The following is a 17,500-nucleotide window of genomic DNA, read 5'->3' as shown; positions in this document are numbered from 1 at the left end:
GCCAAAACAGCTGTACACATATCAAACTTATAACACGAAGGGAATCAATTAATGAGCATTAATTTACCAGAAAGTAGATCTTTGTTCACTTTCTGCCTCTCAACTGATAACAAGAACTGACAGAGAAAAAGAAGTAAAAAATATATAGTAGGTTTGATTAATCATCAAATGTTTTAAGGAAGTGAACAAAATTGAGGGGTAACTCCAAAATCTTGGCGCTCGCAAAGGTTTCATTAATTTGATCTCAAAATCTTGACAGCCTTTGCGACGTGTCCTGAAGTCTCGTTTATAATGCATTTATTTCGGTGTGAAGTCTTGAATTTTTGGTCTTGGTCTCTGATTCGCAAACAAGTGTCTCTGCATCTCGCTGAGTCCCTGATATTATCATTCGTCACCCCTGACATGCAATTTGAGTGGCAAAGTCCATGCATATGTTTTTTTTTTTTAAATCTCCAAAGTTTCAACAATGGTTAACATTTTAGAGGGAAATATTACCGTGCAATAAAAGAAAGAATACCATTTAAACTTCTATTTTACAAATAATAATCATAATTTTGCCAATGTCAACGATACTTGTTGCTCTCATTGTCAAGGCCGAACATGAATGCTGGCAGCTCTTGGATGATACATGTAAATGACAGGACTCACTTGTCCTTTCTTTCCATATGGAATAGGTGTTGTCTTCCCACTATGTGAGTGAATCATGCGGGCATGCATTGGTATGCCAAGTGAAAGAACCTGAAAAAATAAACTCAAGTTGCTACAAAACGTAATTAATGAGTCCCTAAGGGTCAGTGACATAAAAAGGGGAAAGTTACAGGGAATATTGCATACCCAGGAGAGGGGCATGGGCAACTGAGGGTAATGATGATTACTCCTCCCACCACCCTTTCCAAGGTTGTGAAACTAGAGAAGGAGGAACACAGATTCTCCTTTTATCTATTTATTATTATTAATATTTTTTTTAAATTATAATTATTATATATTCTATATACAAGGCTAAAAGTTAAAAAAATTAAAATATTCAAACCAAACGTTTTCGGCCGTTTGCCATCATCAGGGTTAAAATGGGTGACCGTCCGCGCATACATTTATATCTCATGTAATTCCCAAAGGGAAAAGTTTGGAGACATAAGAAATGACTTGTTTGTTCAAACTGGGGCGGAATTGTTGGATCATTAGCCCCTCGACGATCCTACGCTTGTGAAAAGTCTGTGCCGAGGAGAGAACACGCCACGGGAAAACTACCAACGGAGAACACGCCACGCCACGGGGAAACTACCAACGGAGAACACGCCACGCCACGGGGAAACTACCAACACATTGGAAATCTGAGGTCCCTACCAAGTGGAAAAGGAATTGCATCACTAGCGCACTCCACAGAGCCAAACTCATCTCTATCGATTTTCACAAGGACTTAAAAACTCTAGAAACTTCTTTCATCAATGCAGGTTATCCGAAACGTTTTATTTCGCATACAATCAACAACTTTCTAAACCACTCGCCCCAAGATGACAACATCATTCCGAATTTTCTCTTCGAAGAACGAAAGAAAGTTTTCATTAAGCTCCCTTTTTGCAGTAAAAACGAAAAACTCAGTAAGACGTTTATTGAAAAACTCAACAAGTTCACTAATTTCAATTTTATTTTTATAATCCTGTGGCAAACAAGGCAAATCAAAACCCTCTTTAACAACAAAGACAAAAACACTCACAGATCCAAAGTTGTTTACAAAGGTGATTGTTCTTGTGGCGTTGATTACATTGGCGAGACTGTACGAAACCTAGCAGTACGAATTGCGGAGCATTCAAATCCTGCTCACACTTCTGAACCTGCAAAACACCTGCGGGAAAACCCATCACATGCTTTCACTTGGCGTGTTCTCTCCTCGGCACAGACTTTTCACAAGCGTAGGATCGTCGAGGGGCTAATGATCCAACAATTCCGTTCCAGTTTGAACAAACAAGTCATTTCTTATGTCTCCAAACTTTTCCCTTTGGGAATTACATGAGATATAAATGTACGCGCGGACGGTCACCCATTTTAACCCTGATGATGGCAAACAGCCGAAAACGTTTGGTTTGAATATTTTAATTTTTTAACTTTTAGCCTTGTATATAGAATATATTTTACTAAGCGAACATTATGGATATAATTATTATGTTAATCACTATCCTTTGGCAAAATTTGGGTGGCAGGGAAGGTAGAGCCTATGCCCCCCTAGGGTAGCAGTGCCCCGAGGAGGACCCCTTAGAGTAGCGGTGTCTCTGGAGGCAACCCTATGTTAGAATCTAACATAGGGTGGACCAGAAGAGGGGTGCCCTTCTGGAAGGAGAATAGGTCAGATGGTGAGTTGTACCATCTTGGAGTAAGCAATCCGGACCTATTGCCAAGGAGGGCTGTCCCACCTACTGTGGGGTAAAGTGCAGCCCAGGGTGCACTTCCCTGCCACCAATAAGTAAGTAAGAAATGTAAAAGGACACACCTAGTGTTGAGTTTTCTAAATTTAGCTTTTTTTTTTTTTTTTAAAGTTAACGGTGGTAACATGCGGATTAATATAATGTACATAACAAACGATGAGACAAAATACCCAAACTAAAATAAAATAGATGAGAATAGTATAATAAAAGAATTTGCATGACAAAGCACAGCCATGGCAATTAAAGGAGACAAAGCTTCCAGTTTGGTGGGAGGGTGGGAAAAATGCGATCTTAAAGAGTGCAACTCAAGGTACTTGCTTGAAGAGCAAAGCTGAAATGTGGCTGACTAATGGTATGGGGGGTTTACATAAGGTGAAACAGGTGAGAATCGTGTGATGTTGTGGAAAATTACTGGAAGCTTTGGCAACCGCTTTAACATTGTAAAAGTGAAAGTACTTTGACCTAAACAATGAGCTTTTGACTACTGGACAAGCCTTGATTGCAAGGGTGAGGAGAGTAGAGTACACTAGGGACAAGTGAGGAATAAATAGTACTCCCTTAGGGCTCATTAACCCCAGTTAAGAGCTTAAACTTATAATTATCGGCAGGTAAAAAATCGTCAGTTAATCCTTTAAAATTAATTCAACTTAACTTCGGTAAGCAAATTCACATTAGATTCATTTGCATGAAAGACTTACAGGTCCCTCAGCACCAACTGCTTTCAAAGATTCAATTCCTCTCACAGAGAAAGCAAGGTTTACGCTTCTTCCCCGACTAGCTTGCTCTCCACGAGGATCTGAAAATTATGATTATGATAAACAACAACCTTCCGTGAATTAAATCATTTTGACACTGAGTAAAAAGCTGTTTCACTATAAGAGCATAAAATTAAAACATGTAGAATGTGTAACTGCAAATGTTGTATAAACTTTAAATCACTAATTAAAATACCTTTGCGGGCCTCATAGATGTCTACTTTGAATCCCCGTTTAGCCATATAAACAGCCATTAAAGCTCCAGCCTTGAAACAATCACAGAAAAGAAATTAATTTATTGGTGAAGGTTGAAGGGCCTGGCAAATAGTATAGCCTGACCTCTGAGATGTATTTTGTTTTAATTTGTGGTCTCATTTGCTTAGGAGCCCTTCAAGTGAATCCAGCCCGTCAGTGTAAAATGCAGACTGCAGACTGCAGACCAGGGGTAAAATGCAGACTGAGGTTATAATTTAACTCTTGAAAAAGCCCAAACCCATGAGAAATGCTAACAGTTAAGCCTAAATATTGTTTTAGGCCTAGTTAGGCCTAAGGTTAGCATTTCTAAGGGGTTTGGGCTTTTTCAACAGTTACGTTATAACCTCAGTCTGCATTTTACCCCTGGTCTTCAGTCTGCGTTTTACACTGACCGGAATCCAGCCAGGTCAACCACATGCTGGCAGAGAAGGATCACAATACAGTGAACCCCAATGCCTTACCATTTGTGAACAATTAAATTTGTGGCTTTTCTTTAGTCCCAAAGTGTACCTTACAAAAGAAAGGGTTTTGAGAAGGCGAGGGCAACTTTGTAATTCTTGCCCAAAGGAAGTGCTTACTCCTCAGTTATATTAAGACCTTGAGTGTGTGTCCAGCAGAGCAAGCTCACCCCCTCCACCCTCCCCCCCCCCCCTATTAAACAGTGATCATTGATACCGTTGAATAACAAGTAACTACTGCAAAAGAAAACGACTTACAGTAATAATGTTCGCAAAATCAAAAAGGTCCCTAGTGCACTAATTCCAGCGAGAATCATTGCCGCGTGAGCGTTTCCGACAATCTTTTTTTCCTTTCTTACCAAACCACCTCCGACAACTGCCACTTTCCTAGCTGGTTGTTCTTCTTGTACTAGCGAGCTATGATCTTCCGCCATCTTAATAACGCTCTGTGGACAAATTCAGCTCTGGAATGCGCGAAGCATCAACGTTCATCCACCGCCTCCAGCCTCTACGAAATGCCTATATTTAAAGCAACATGCCGCAGCTTAGCTAGCGAGTGCTTTGCAGTGGTTTGGATGCACGAAGCCTCTGATTTATTTTCTTGCTCCAGGCCTTTTCTGAACTCGAATGAGAAAGATTGGGTACTGCTGAGATAACTGGTTCCACGGTCCCACGTGCTAATGGAGCACCAAAATGGACGGTAGTAGCTGTGCATTTGATAATAATGGTCGATTTTTAGCACTTTTATCCCCAGACGGACGCCTAAAAATATGGGATTGTGCAGCTGGTTCATTAAAGTATGAATATACGTCGCCGTCACATCTTTCCACGACCTGTACATGCTTGCGTTGGAGTCGAACTTCCCGTTCATCGGTGAGTTGAGTCCCTCGAGAAATAATCGGCTTGTTCTTGAAAAGAAACGTTCAGTAATCTGAGATTGGGGAAGAAAATGGAGTGAGGTTGGCCTTATCAGAATAGTAGTTTCGTAAATATGTGAATGCTTTCCAATCATGGAAATTGAGACGCGAAATTACTGGAGAAATTTTTGTTGATATGCCACGACCGTGATGTGCGAAATTGTTATCATCCTTTATTAGTTTACGGCGTGACTTTGGTAAGCTAAATTATTCTGTAGGGCATTTGTATGTGTTGCATTACATACTTTAAACCTCAACAGTCAGCTCCTTTGGCATGCAAAGGAATTAACTTTAATGTTGTGTTGGTCCTACGGGACTTGTTCCAGGTTGCGCAAGGCCAGGATCTGATTGTCGGTGTATAAATGCACTCAACTACGAGTGTTAATTTACAGTAAAAGCCATTAAAATGATGTACATGTACTTTATTTCTAGTTTCAGTGTCACCACACCTCATATCATTTAGCTATCTTTTGAAACCATTTTATTTGGCAGATATTAAGTCAAAAGAGAAAGAAACTTAAGTCTGTGCAACATGTTTCAAATACAAATGCTGATTCCATAGCACTTGGTACATCATCTGGAGATGTACTTGTTTATAATGTGGCTGCTGGGGAGGTCAATCAAAAATTGGTAAGAGTTAATTTAACAGCATCACCTTATAGGGACAATATCACTGACGTCACCTATTGTTAACCAGTGTCTCATTGGTCTCAAAGGGTCTTTGTTCCAGTGGTTGACAAATTTGAATAACAAAAGTAATGTTTGTAAACAGATATCTTCCCCATTCTTTGATTGTACGTGACGTCACGGCGGCCATATTGAAGGAAAGAGCAATAGCGAAAAAAGTCTTTTGGGAATTTGACTCTATTATTATGCAAAATTTGAACTACATTTTTCTCTTGTTTTGGCACCAACATGGCTGTCTTATCATTTGAATGTGATCAAAGAATAAATAGACCTTGTTATGTGCAGAAACAGCGAAACGAAGCACCAAAACACCATGTATGATCCCACCATACATTGAATACTAACCGACAAAGGTTGGATTTGAGTTTACACATCGTTTTAGGCCTAAAAAGTTATTGCTCCTAATCTCAGTCTCTGAATCCTAATCTTCATCTCAATGAATTAGGAGCAATAACATTTTAGGCCTAATTAGGCCTTCCATGATATTTTGCTGTTTCGTGGTTTAGTAATGCCCATCAAATTGGCTAACCTTAGGCCTTAACATTGTTTTTAGGTTAGGGCCTAATGATTCTTACCCTGCGAACAGTTGGTTTCTCCTACACTTCCCGAGAGAGAAACCACTGCGAGCATCCATTTGATTTTCCATCGAGCATATGCGAAGTACGTCACACCCCACATGATGTATTTGACATTACTTTGTCTTATTTAGCGGGAAATCCCTACACAGCAGGCTCACCCAAATGCAGCAGTTACGTAGCCAGGTTTTCATTAAGTGCCGGCAGCCGGCTAAAAAACCGGCTACTTTAAATTTAGAGCCGTCTACTTTTCGGTCATAAACTTGCTAGAAACAATGGCAAAGCGCTTCTCCCGCCGCCTACTTTTACATTTAAACCGTCTACTCCAAAACTTATTGAGAACCCTGCGTAGCTGAACGCACGGGCAAGCTCCAAAACAAGTTTACTAACTCGTTTTACTGGTTCAAATTTAATTTATTCGTTCTTGGTGGTGGGCTGTGGCTCACTCAAGGAAACTAACGGTTGCTTGCAGTGATTTCTCTTTCGGGAAGCGTAGGAGAAACCAACTGCTCGCAGGGTAAATGATTCTTAAGTTTATCATCATCAGTAAAGGTTTTGTAATGATTGACCTGCGAAAAGTGAACTATGCTTTAAAACCTGTTGAACAACAATCATTTTATTACTGATACTCGTATTCCCAAAAAGATCTTTCATTTTGATCAGAATGCAAATTCCAACTTTCCAAATTTATTTTTACGTGTGATAGAGGTAGAGAAGTTTTCTGTTTGAAAGCTACATGTGACTTGTGCAGACTTAAAAATGTACATTTACTTAACCCCTTGACCCCTATGAGTGAGACTGTCTAACGCCAGACAATTTTTCTCGTCAAATGGGGGCTCCTTGGTCGCCTGAGTGAATGGGTTAAAAATATTAGGATTTTAGTTACATCATGTATAGGCCGTTTGCCTATTTTGTGCAAGATTTGGAGCAACTTCAGAATACCCTATGCGGCATCTTTTGAAGAACGAGACTTAATACAACAGAGCCTATTCTTATTCGATGAAATGCAAATAAGTGGCAGGGTATTCTGAAGTTAAGCCCAAGATTTATTGAGAACTTTTGCCAAAACATAAAAGTTACTGTACCTTTTAAAGATGCATCTGCAATAATTCTTGTTTCATAATCTTAGGAGGGTAGACATGATGGCAGAGTAAATGACTTGTGTTGGAGTGAAGATAACAAAACGTTATACTCCTGCTCAAATGATAAACATATAACAGAGTGGAACACAGAAGTTAGTGAGGTGAAATGGTAAGTTACACATAATAAAATATTCTCAGGGCTTTTATTTGTAAAGGTTTCAGTGAAATTGGTGATGACACATGCATAGCACTTCATTTAAGTGTCTAGTCGATTTAGCGCTGGAGCACTAATTGGGGACACTGTAAAGTGAAATTAACAATCGATGCAAATCAAGTCAAATGTTGGTTTTTGAGGAGAGGGGAAACTGGAGTATCCGGGGAAAACCTCTTGGAGCAGAGTAGAGAACTAACAAAGTCAACTCACATACATGTATGACGCCAGGTCTGGGAATAAAACCCAGGCCACATTGGCGGGAGTGAGTGCTCTCACCACTGCGCTATCCCTGCACCCCCGAATGTGATAGCACTGTAAAACAAGACAAGGCTCAATATGGTACAACCTCGTCAGACAATTCCCTCATTAAGAATTTCCTTCGTTTATTTGGACTTGTTAGAGTTTACAGTGTACAGCTGTATAAAAATTATGGTCACTTCACATACTGTATGCCTTGCGCTGTGTAGAAATTTGAAGTTGTAGTGTGACTCCTACTCCAATTCTTACGCCACTGTTGGTAAGTGCAAAAACTAACAAGGTTATCTACAATGACAGTTAATCAACAGCAACTTTTTGTTTAAACAGTAAGTGGAAAGCTGATAAACATGGCGTGCGGTCAATCCATCTTGGTCCTATGGGCAACACACTGCTCTCGGCTGGAAGAAGTATTAAACTCTGGAACCTAGAAACTAAAGAAATTCTGAAGGTAAGATGTGTGTGATGTTTGTAAGATTGACTTTTGAAATTGTGCAGCAGAAGGTCCTTCTCCCTTCGTGGGTTTCAGATTTGTTAACAATTAAGTTCTTCTTTTACCAATGAGGGCCTTGTACAAATGCTGCATGACAAACAAAAGTACTTGTAGCATTTTAGAGATCTATTTTTTGTGTCTTATAACTTGGTGGCCATGATGAATTGTGCAAGTAGCCTATACTACCTGAGCAAAGAAAATAATAATATTGTCATGCAGATCAAGTGTTCCACTTTCCACACTAAACAATTGCAAGGACATTAGGAGACATTTTGCTTTTTTGATGGTGTACTTGGGTGACTGTGCTTTTACTTCTTTATCTCTTAACCCTTTCACTCCTGTGTGGTTCCCCAGTGATGAGTAAAATCGTCTTGCATTAGGCAGAGTAAAATCTTTAAGTGTCACTCTTGGGAGTGAAAGGTTAATATTTGAAACTGAGCTTTATAACAATTGGAAAGCATCGTCAAACGTAAGATTTCATCAGATCGATTTCCTCATCACTTTCCTTCAGAAATAAAGAGCACTAACCTTTCAATGACAGTGAGGAGAAATCTATGCCTTGAATTTATGGTAATAATGTACGACAATTCACTAAGGAATTTTTTGCAATCATGTAATGTTAATTTGCTTTACAGAGTTTTGCTGGCCATGCCACTCCAGTGACATCCCTTTTGTTTATCCCCAATACCTTGCCTCGCGATTCAAATGCAAATCACGTTCCCAGCAATGGAGTTAGTGGTCATTATTTTCTTTCTGGAGCTGAACAGGACAGGCTAATCAACATCTGGTAAGTGTGAAGGTCCTTTTTTTGTAAAGAAAAAGGTTTGTTCGCAAATGTACATTGTACACACCAAAATCTAGTTTCCAGCAAAAACTATGAATAAGGTGCTTGACCTTGTAACCAAAGAGCAGTTTTGTGGTTGGCATTGAAGGCAAGAAAAGCACAGTAATACACATCCCAGCTATGAAATATGTTTAACTAAACCACTGAATACAACTAAAGCATTAATTTTTTTTCTCCTCATTTCAGGTATGTGAACCTGGACACAAAAGACAAAAATGCTCTGGTATCACTTTCTCTCACTGATGAACCCATCGCAATTGATGTTGTGAGGCACAGCAAATGTGACAAGGTAGGCAGTTTTAAGTTCTGAATGAAGGGGTAGTTTCTAAAGAAACTGTCGTGCTGCGTCGGTGGGGAAGTAGTATACAAAAATTTTGTTTATCAACGGAGTTGAAAATGTAAATTGACCACCGTACAGATATTCTAAAAGCTGACGTTTCTAGAGTTAGCCCTTCGTCAGAGCTCCATCAGAGCGGATTCGCTCTGACGAAGGGCTAACGCTAGAAACGTCAGCTTTTAGAATCTCTGTACGGTGGTCAATTTACATTGTCAACTCCGTTGATAAACCAAGTTTTAAGTTCTGCTTTGTGCCCTAAAAAATTGCACTTGACAGCCGCAAGGAGGACAAACCATAACATTAAAACTGTTATGTGTACCTGGTGAATTACATGTATTACGTATAAGTAAACCTTGTTATTTCATGGCCAGTTATGTTTACTCAGAAGTCCTGACTTTTCTCCACAGCCCATTCACATTGCTGTAGTTTCAAGGGACAGACAATTGCATCTTTATGAATATTCACTCAATGGGTAAGTCAACGATGTCTCGATGTTAGCTAAACGTCATTATCAAGTCAAAATTATTTGAAAATTGCAAACTATAAATACTAAAAGAACAATAGTTGATAAGGAGCCTGTATAGTGAAAGAAAGGAACAATGAAAATTAAACAAAAAGTTTGGCATGTATGGGAGTCCGTCTGGATATTCATTGTTTCTTTCACCATACAGGCTCCTTATCAACTAGTGTTCTTTTAGTATTTATAAAAAAAAGGATAAAGTTCGCTACAAGCCAAGAAGGCCCACCAGGCCGGCACTTATCTCCGGTTTCTGTAGCATGAAGCGACTAGGAGTATTTCTACTCCCCCCTGGATGGGATGCTAGTCCATCGCAGGGTTACCCCCAGCATTAACTTCGCCTGTACCCATTTATAGACCTGGGTGGAGAGAGGCACCGTGAAAGTAAAGTGTCTTGCCCAAGTACACAACGCAATGTCCCCAGCCAGGACCCGAACCGGGACCACTCGATCCAGTTTGCAATTTTCAAATAATTTTGACTTGATAATGGCGTTTAGCTAATGTCAAAAGGTTGTTGTCACAGCTAATAGCTGACCCTCCCTGTTTATGTACGTAATGTACTGTACTCCAGAAAAGGGCCTTTGGCTTATCTTTCTTACCGGAAGAGAATTGTGAATAATCACTTATGTCATCCAGTGAGAGCGCGTGTCTTTGTTGATCCATACTCAAACAGGCACATGGTGCAAATACCAAACTTTTCGAAAATTTCATTTGCAGGTAATCCATTGACTCCTAAATCATGCCCTATTGATGAGTAAAGACTGTCTGGCATTAGACAGAGTAAATTTTATCAAGTCTTGCTAATCCAACGTTGCTTCTTCATTAATTCTTGTGAGACAAAACTGTCGGATTAAGAAGTGCAGCCCATGCCTTATGAGAAAAGAGTAGCCTTTAGCTGGAAACAAGACGAGACATGCAACTTTTGTGCTGTGCTGTACTGTAGTGTAGTGCAAACAAACTGATTTTCAAACTGAAGTTTTTTTCTTTTCTGCAGTGGAGGTAAGAAGCCTTTACGACCAACAAGAACAGTTCAGCTGGCAAGCCCTGGTAAAAAGGTGTGATTCTTAAAATTGCTCTTTTTTTCACCATTCCCATAGAACAGTTCAGTTTGGGGGGGGGGGGAGGGTATTTGCATTAAAAATACAGTCCCAAGAGTAAAGGCCGGTTTACACGGTGCGACTTGTCGGCCCGACTTTTGGCGGCGACTTTGACAAAAATCAGGCCAACATTTGCACTGCAACAGATTTTTTTATGTCAGCCCAATTGCATTTTGGGATGGTGAAAATAGTCAGTCGTACATGTGACTTAGTATGAAAAGGTGGGGTTTCAAGGTTTTGCCAATGAGTAAAAAATTTCTTCTTGCTAGTGAGGTCAGTGTTGATATTCTTTCCCATAGGATTCAACTCCATCTCCCATACCAATGCTATCTGTTCGTTTATTGACTGAAGAAGAACCTTCGGTGCTGCTTGCATTTGGCTCTGCTGTAAAACCACAGCTTGAAACTTTGGTGAGCAAAAATATTTTTAACCTCTTAATAGTTTTAACTGTGTTACTCTATAACCTCTGTAGAGAAAGGAACATTTACAATATGGCTTTTAGTCATTGACAAGATGGTGAAGTCATAGAGTGTACCATATTTTGCCGACATGACCAATAAGAAGCATACAACTGTATAGATGCAGGGCCTGAAGGTCGACAAAAACCTCATACGCCAGTTTATTGAAGGAAGGCATTAAAAAAAATAATATAGCCCACTATTCCTCAGTACAGACATGTGTCTCCAGAGACAAACCAATTCACAGTAAATTATTGTGACACCTCCGGATACAAAAACCCAAAAACACTTTTCCAACTGCGGTGCTGCTATAACTCCAGGGGCTGAGTCAGGAAAACGAATCATGAAAACTAATGAAACACACTTAAATCAAAGCTAAACTTAGGAGCTGAAATGTTGCTGATCTAGAATGGTTAACAAATCATAACGGCTGACTATATATATCTGACACTCATACCCTTAATCCCTCTCGCACAGCACCAATGCTCCTGTCCGTGACGGTAAATACCTATTTCTGCCTATGACGCTTCGCTTCATTGTCAGAAATACTATTTTTACGTCTGTGATTTGAAAGATGTTGTTTTCAAAGACATTGTGAAATTCTCATGTAGGTGCCGAAATATTATATGCAATGAAAGCTGTCAATCCTATCAGGACTTGACCAATTTCTTTTGTACAATCCAATGTAGGCCTATTCAACAATGGAAGAGCACACATGTCTCATAAGAGAAAACTCTTCAAACCTGCTTCTGGCCAATGGTGTGCGGGAAAAATCTCATCAACGTCAGAGTTCGGGTAAAGACGTCACAACACTTGGTCCAGGAAATATGGCGCTAGCAACCCCTGCTCAAGCGAATGATCAGGAAAAGAGCAGAACAAGGAGAAAAAGAAGCAGCGAGGAAATGGAAAGACCGGAAGAGCAGGTAATTGGAATAGGGAAGGTCTTCAATTACCCTGTGAGCAGAGGCCCTTTGATCTTCCAGACACAGACGCAGATGCAGAGCAGTCCTTTTGCACAAACAAGGCAGAGGCCTTTTGATCTTTCCAGGGCACCCATTTATAACAGATTTGTCTGACGGGTTTACCCTAGTAAAATATTTGCTTATTATTATTATTATTATTATTATTATTATTCGTAGATAAGCTGGGAGCCCTGCCAACTGCTTTGACTTTCTTTGATTTGCCCCTATCCAAATAAATGGATGATTTTTGCGCATGATCAGTTGCCATGCGTCATCAATATTTTTGAAATTTACAACAGGGTTGCAATTTTTAACTGTCTAAATTCGCATGAGTGTTTCCTCCATACATGGCATTGTATATCGGTTACAGAAAGTAGTCTGCCAGAAACCTATAAAATTTTCAGTAAAAATATGATTATAAACTATCCTGAGTTTCCTTGGTTTGTGTATGTTTATCAGAGCTCTTTGAAAATATCCCAACTGTCTGTTTTAGTTTTGTGGTTTTGCAGTTACTGGTCAGACGACTGACATCTGAATACATTTGAAGTTTTAATGCATACTCAACAAGGAAATTCGGAGCAGTTTGCAGAGGTCCCTTTGTCTTCCCGACTTTAAGGGCCTCTGCTCGTAGGGTAGTCTTCAATATACACGTACACTGTAATGACTGTATCTTGTCTCACAAATATTGATGATACGAATATAACAACATTTTGTCCAAATATTTTTATCATTTTTATTTTAATGTGTGAAAATGCATGTAAAGACATGTAATTAACAACAAGATTTGAATCGTTTTTCCAGAGTATTGAAGAAAGGCTGAAAGCAATTAATACTGCATCCTCAGAAACACAGCACAAAAGAAAAAGGAAGGCCCCTCCGACAGCTGACTCTATGGCGCAGATGTTAATACAGGCCCTTCACAGCCAAGATAGAAATCTAATGGAGGTGCTTTTACATCAAACAAAAATTGCTTGATGATAGTGTCACAAATCCAGCTTGAAACTAATTTCTAATTGTTTTAGTGTTTCCTTTTTCCTTTTTGTGTGATGTATTTCCCCCCTTTCTTTTACCCTCTTCCCCAATCTCATCCTCTCGAGAAACAGGACTGGTATAGGAAATGATTCTGTTTGGTTTTCTAATGCCTTAAGTTACCCCCCCCAAAAAGTTGGCAAATTACATGGTTCATGTGAAAGATAGCCACACATTGAAGTTTCTTGCTGTATCACATTATGATTTCCTTCTTTCAGGATGTACTACGGTATGGTGAGAAAGATTCTTTCATAAAGAACACAGTAAAGCGACTTCCGGTTACTCTCACCATTCCATTTTTAAAAGAGGTTTGTTTTGTGTTCTGTTCCTTTCCCCATCATGCACCTGTCCATCTTTTCTTCCTTCCATCACTGTAAGAGGCAAATTCATATGCACAACAAGTTCCTAGTGGCGTAGACTGAGATAATAGGCCCAATTCGGCTAACTCAATGTTGTCTCCCGGGTTCAAGATTCGCTGTGGATTGTATTTGCATTACAATGTAGCATTCACATTTATTGATTTGGAAATACCTGGAACAAAACGTTTTTGTCCCCAAAGGGTTTGAATTGTGTACAGCATTGAGTTAGCCAATTTGGTCTATGCATGCATGGTCTTGAACAGTCTAAACTTATTGAAGAAAAAGCAAAAACTGTTAATCAATTTTGTTTCTGAACATGGCAAGAGAAACTGACCCTGGAAACTGGAAAATTTCGACCCAAATAAATCATAATAGAGATGTAATGTATTTCAGAAGCTATAATAGCAGAGCTCCGTAACCCATCTGTCTGAGAAAATTTGGTTTTGGTCACCGTACGTCTGTACGATCATACGGCAGTCCACTCCTCCATGTCCATTGTGACGGTATCACAGGCTTAAGTATCAATACTTTGATACTTGTGCTTAACATGGCAGCTATACTCCATCTAGTTTACAGCCTACATCTTTGATATTGGACATCCATGTTATGGTCAATTGACACCTTTCAAAACAAGGTATCTGCTAAGCAGTATCACATGATTCGCTTTGTGCTGCAAGAAACGTGAAGATGCTTTGCACACTGTCCTATTTGGCGAGAAGTATTGTACTCTTTGTCACTCAAACAAATGTTTTAAGATATTTATACTCTAATAACATCCAGCAGTAGTTTGTATCCAATTGGCAAAACAGGAATTTTTATGTTTGCGCACTGAACATTAATTTTTGTTGTTGCACTTTCCCCACTTTTAAATTGGTTACTAATTCCTGCCGCACTTCTCTTTCCATAGGAAATCATTTTTTTTGTTTCCCACATTTTGGGAAACATAGAGTTTACTTAAAGTGATCCAGGGTTTTTTCATTGCTTGCTTGTGCTAGAGTGGGTTGATACCTGGGCAGAAGGTTGTTGTCTTCCTGCTGGGTTTGATTTAATAAATTTTGTTTCCTTTTTTTTCCAGCTTTTTTACAGGATTCAAGCAGTGCCTAATAGGTACTGTGAAACAAAACAGAGAATCTAGTTTTTAGTCCTTTAACCATCAAAGCTGTCTTCCCTGGCTTCCCTCTACACCAATAGATTGTTTATTGTTGAGGCTTATTGATGGCTGCAATATTGCCATACTGTTTTAGACTTCATTAAAGCACTTACTGTTAACACCCGCAGATAAGCCGTACCCTGAATTTAGCAGCTCAAATTTTGGAAGTCTTCTTCATCCACTTTTCATCAAACGTAAACTCACTATTAACAGAAAATACTTCAATGTCGTACCCACAAGTTTAGCACTTTAATATACAGTGAACATTGTTTCTACCAATTTTGACATATGATTGATCTTTTTCTGGTATTTGTTGACAGGACTTTCTTCATTCAACGCAGTTTTTCCGTAGATTTTTGCATTACAACAAACACATGATCAGAACGTTGGTAATTTAGTAACCAGGCATTAGATTGGACATGAAGATGGAAAACAACACCAGAAGCAGCCGTTTTCAAATTTTCCTGCAGATAAGCCACACCCCCAATTTCTTGCAACAAATTTTGGAAAAAAGGTGCGGCTTATCTGCGGGTGTTTACGGTACATGTTTCCAAGGAATTTCTTCATTCAACTCAGTTTTTCCGTAGATCTTGCATTTCAACAGAGACGTGACCTGAACGTTGGTAGCTTAGTAACCAGGCATTAGATCAGACACGAAGATGGAAAACTGGACACCAAAGCAGCCTTTTTCAAATGTTCCTGCAGATAAGCCTCACCACCAATTTGTTGCAATAATTTTTGGAAAAAAGGTCTTATCTGCAGGTGTTTACGGTACATGTTTGCTAGGAATTAAATTGAATGGAGATGTTTGCTCAAACATTGTGTGCCTAAGATGTCCAGGAGCATCCAAAAACTGGTTGGCAGATCTTGGTAAACCAACCATAATCGAACACAGTGCGGAAGCCAGGGACCTGTTGTACTGATTGGGAGGGCTATTAGTAAGAGAATCTGAACCACAGGATAGGAATAATAGCTTTGCAGTGCCTTAGGTTGCTAGTACAGCTGTACAGGCGATGATATTCTTTGCATTTTGGGCAACAATCTTGGACAAAACCAAATAGAGCACCGAAGTGATGACATCACAAAAATATATTTTTTTGAAATAATGGGATATGATGTCATATTCTTATAGAGGATCCTAAATGATGCCCTCATACCCAAAATTAGCTCTGAATTGCAATTCCAAAAATTTGTTCTGCTTCCTTCACTTTGGAACCAGCTCAAAATTAGAGAGATTTATATGGGGCAGTATCAAACTTTCATCCTTTATATTTCGGCTGGGAATTACAATTAAGAGGTGATTTTCTAAGGACGCTCTATTTGTAAATGGCGCCAAATCCCATAATTTCACAAATTAATTTTTTTGTGACGTCACACTTCGGTACACTAGGTTGACAATGTGACAATGTGATGCAAAATATACTGCGCAAGCCTTTGCCTGTTTTGTAACCAACATTGGAATGGGGGGAGGGGGGAAAGTGGGAAGAATTTAATCTTTATCACACAGACTAATGAGCACATCACATTTTCCCAACAAGTTTTGTCCAAGATTGAGGCTTCTAAAAAATACTCCGACAATGCCACACACCAAAACATTTGACAAGATATTCGTCTTTCTTGTACTCTACAGAGGCGACAAACTTGTACCATGGATAAAACACATTTTAAGTGCACATATGGCATATTTAGTAACGGTAAGGAACATTGGACATTTTCAGCTTGGGTTTTGTTTGATGAGAGAGATGCATATGTGTGGGTATGGAATGCAGCCTTGGGAGGGAGATTTTGCATTACATGTTTGACTTTGAAAAGTAATTTGTTTAGCCTTAGTGTTTCATCTTTTTTCTTAGGTACCGGATCTAGTTACTTCCCTTAGTGGGTTATATGCCATGGTAGAGTCTCGTGTTAGCATTTCTTCTAAACTCTGCAAACTACAAGGACGTTTGGATTTGATGCTCTCGCAGGTAGGTACAATGTATTGTCCAGCATGTCTGAAAACACAGCCTAGGTCTACAACACGACTTATATGAAAATGGTTTCCATCTGTTTGCTTTAGTTAAGTTTTGTTGGTGCAGTTAATTGACCTCTTTAGCTTGTACTTTTTTTTTGTCCCATCTCAGACCATGCGATGTTCTCAAGGGAATTTCCTTTTGTTTTTTTCGTAAGTTATGCCTACATATGCACATGCGTAAGACTACATTTGAAAGAAACTGTTCGGTAGGGTAACATCACATGGTCTGAAGTGGGAAAACAAAACATAAAAGCTAAAGAGGTCAATACCAAGGTGAGTGCCCAAATGCGAATACTGGTACTCTGTGTTGTTGGTGTGATGGTAGTTGGCGGGGAAGGGGGGGGGGGAGAGGGGGGTTGGTGTGCATAGGTATGGAATAGTGGGGGAACACCTCTCTTCGCTCCAATGTGGACCGGATATATATACCAGTTGCCATACAAGGCTGCTGCCTAAGAAATTTTAAAGGGGCCCTCAGAGCTAAACGCTGAGAACTTAGGAGCCCAACATATGAAGCGAAAGGTGTTGCTGTGAAAAATTAAGGCGCCCAGAGCTATTCTTTGGGAGCCCCAGGCTACCGGGCTCCTGTTAGGCAACAGCCTTGCCATATATGGGCTGAGTGTGTGCT

At 39.6% G+C, this 17,500-nt stretch overlaps 2 protein-coding genes across 4 annotated transcripts in view; one reads left to right on the top strand and one right to left on the bottom strand.

Moving 5' to 3' along the window:
- LOC138049897 (kynurenine 3-monooxygenase-like) overlaps window positions 1-4,479 on the bottom strand; it is an 18,380-nt gene extending 13,901 nt beyond the window's left edge. For both annotated transcript variants that reach the window (XR_011132484.1, XM_068896362.1), the window contains exons 1-5: window positions 4,248-4,479; window positions 3,372-3,441; window positions 3,119-3,216; window positions 649-738; window positions 68-116 (exon numbers count right to left, since the gene is read on the bottom strand). Coding sequence is in view for 1 of the 2 variants with exons in the window: in XM_068896362.1 (XP_068752463.1) it covers window positions 68-116; window positions 649-738; window positions 3,119-3,216; window positions 3,372-3,441; window positions 4,248-4,322 (382 nt within the window). In the remaining variant the exon portion in view is untranslated. The remainder of the gene's footprint in view (window positions 1-67; window positions 117-648; window positions 739-3,118; window positions 3,217-3,371; window positions 3,442-4,247) is intronic.
- Window positions 4,480-4,549: 70 nt separating this feature from the next.
- Window positions 4,550-17,500, top strand: part of LOC138049895 (WD repeat-containing protein 43-like) — a 16,695-nt gene continuing 3,744 nt past the window's right edge. The window contains exons 1-15 of one of the 2 annotated variants that reach the window (XM_068896361.1): window positions 4,550-4,761; window positions 5,298-5,435; window positions 7,197-7,318; window positions 7,949-8,069; window positions 8,747-8,898; window positions 9,142-9,244; window positions 9,700-9,764; window positions 10,804-10,864; window positions 11,206-11,316; window positions 12,054-12,287; window positions 13,128-13,271; window positions 13,574-13,663; window positions 14,790-14,821; window positions 16,495-16,558; window positions 16,715-16,828. In XM_068896361.1, coding sequence (XP_068752462.1) covers window positions 4,582-4,761; window positions 5,298-5,435; window positions 7,197-7,318; window positions 7,949-8,069; window positions 8,747-8,898; window positions 9,142-9,244; window positions 9,700-9,764; window positions 10,804-10,864; window positions 11,206-11,316; window positions 12,054-12,287; window positions 13,128-13,271; window positions 13,574-13,663; window positions 14,790-14,821; window positions 16,495-16,558; window positions 16,715-16,828 — 1,731 coding nt within the window. In that variant the 5' untranslated portion in view covers window positions 4,550-4,581. Of the gene's footprint in view, window positions 4,762-5,297; window positions 5,436-7,196; window positions 7,319-7,948; window positions 8,070-8,746; window positions 8,899-9,141; window positions 9,245-9,699; window positions 9,765-10,803; window positions 10,865-11,205; window positions 11,317-12,053; window positions 12,288-13,127; window positions 13,272-13,573; window positions 13,673-14,789; window positions 14,822-16,468; window positions 16,559-16,714; window positions 16,829-17,500 lie in introns of both variants that reach the window. The other variant, XM_068896360.1, reaches the window with a different exon arrangement.

Source organism: Montipora capricornis, chromosome 5 (genome assembly GCF_036669925.1).
Source record: "Montipora capricornis isolate CH-2021 chromosome 5, ASM3666992v2, whole genome shotgun sequence".
Lineage (NCBI taxonomy): Eukaryota > Metazoa > Cnidaria > Anthozoa > Scleractinia > Acroporidae > Montipora > Montipora capricornis.
Note: the sequence above shows the minus strand (reverse complement) of the source record. Positions and strands in the feature narration are given on the sequence as shown.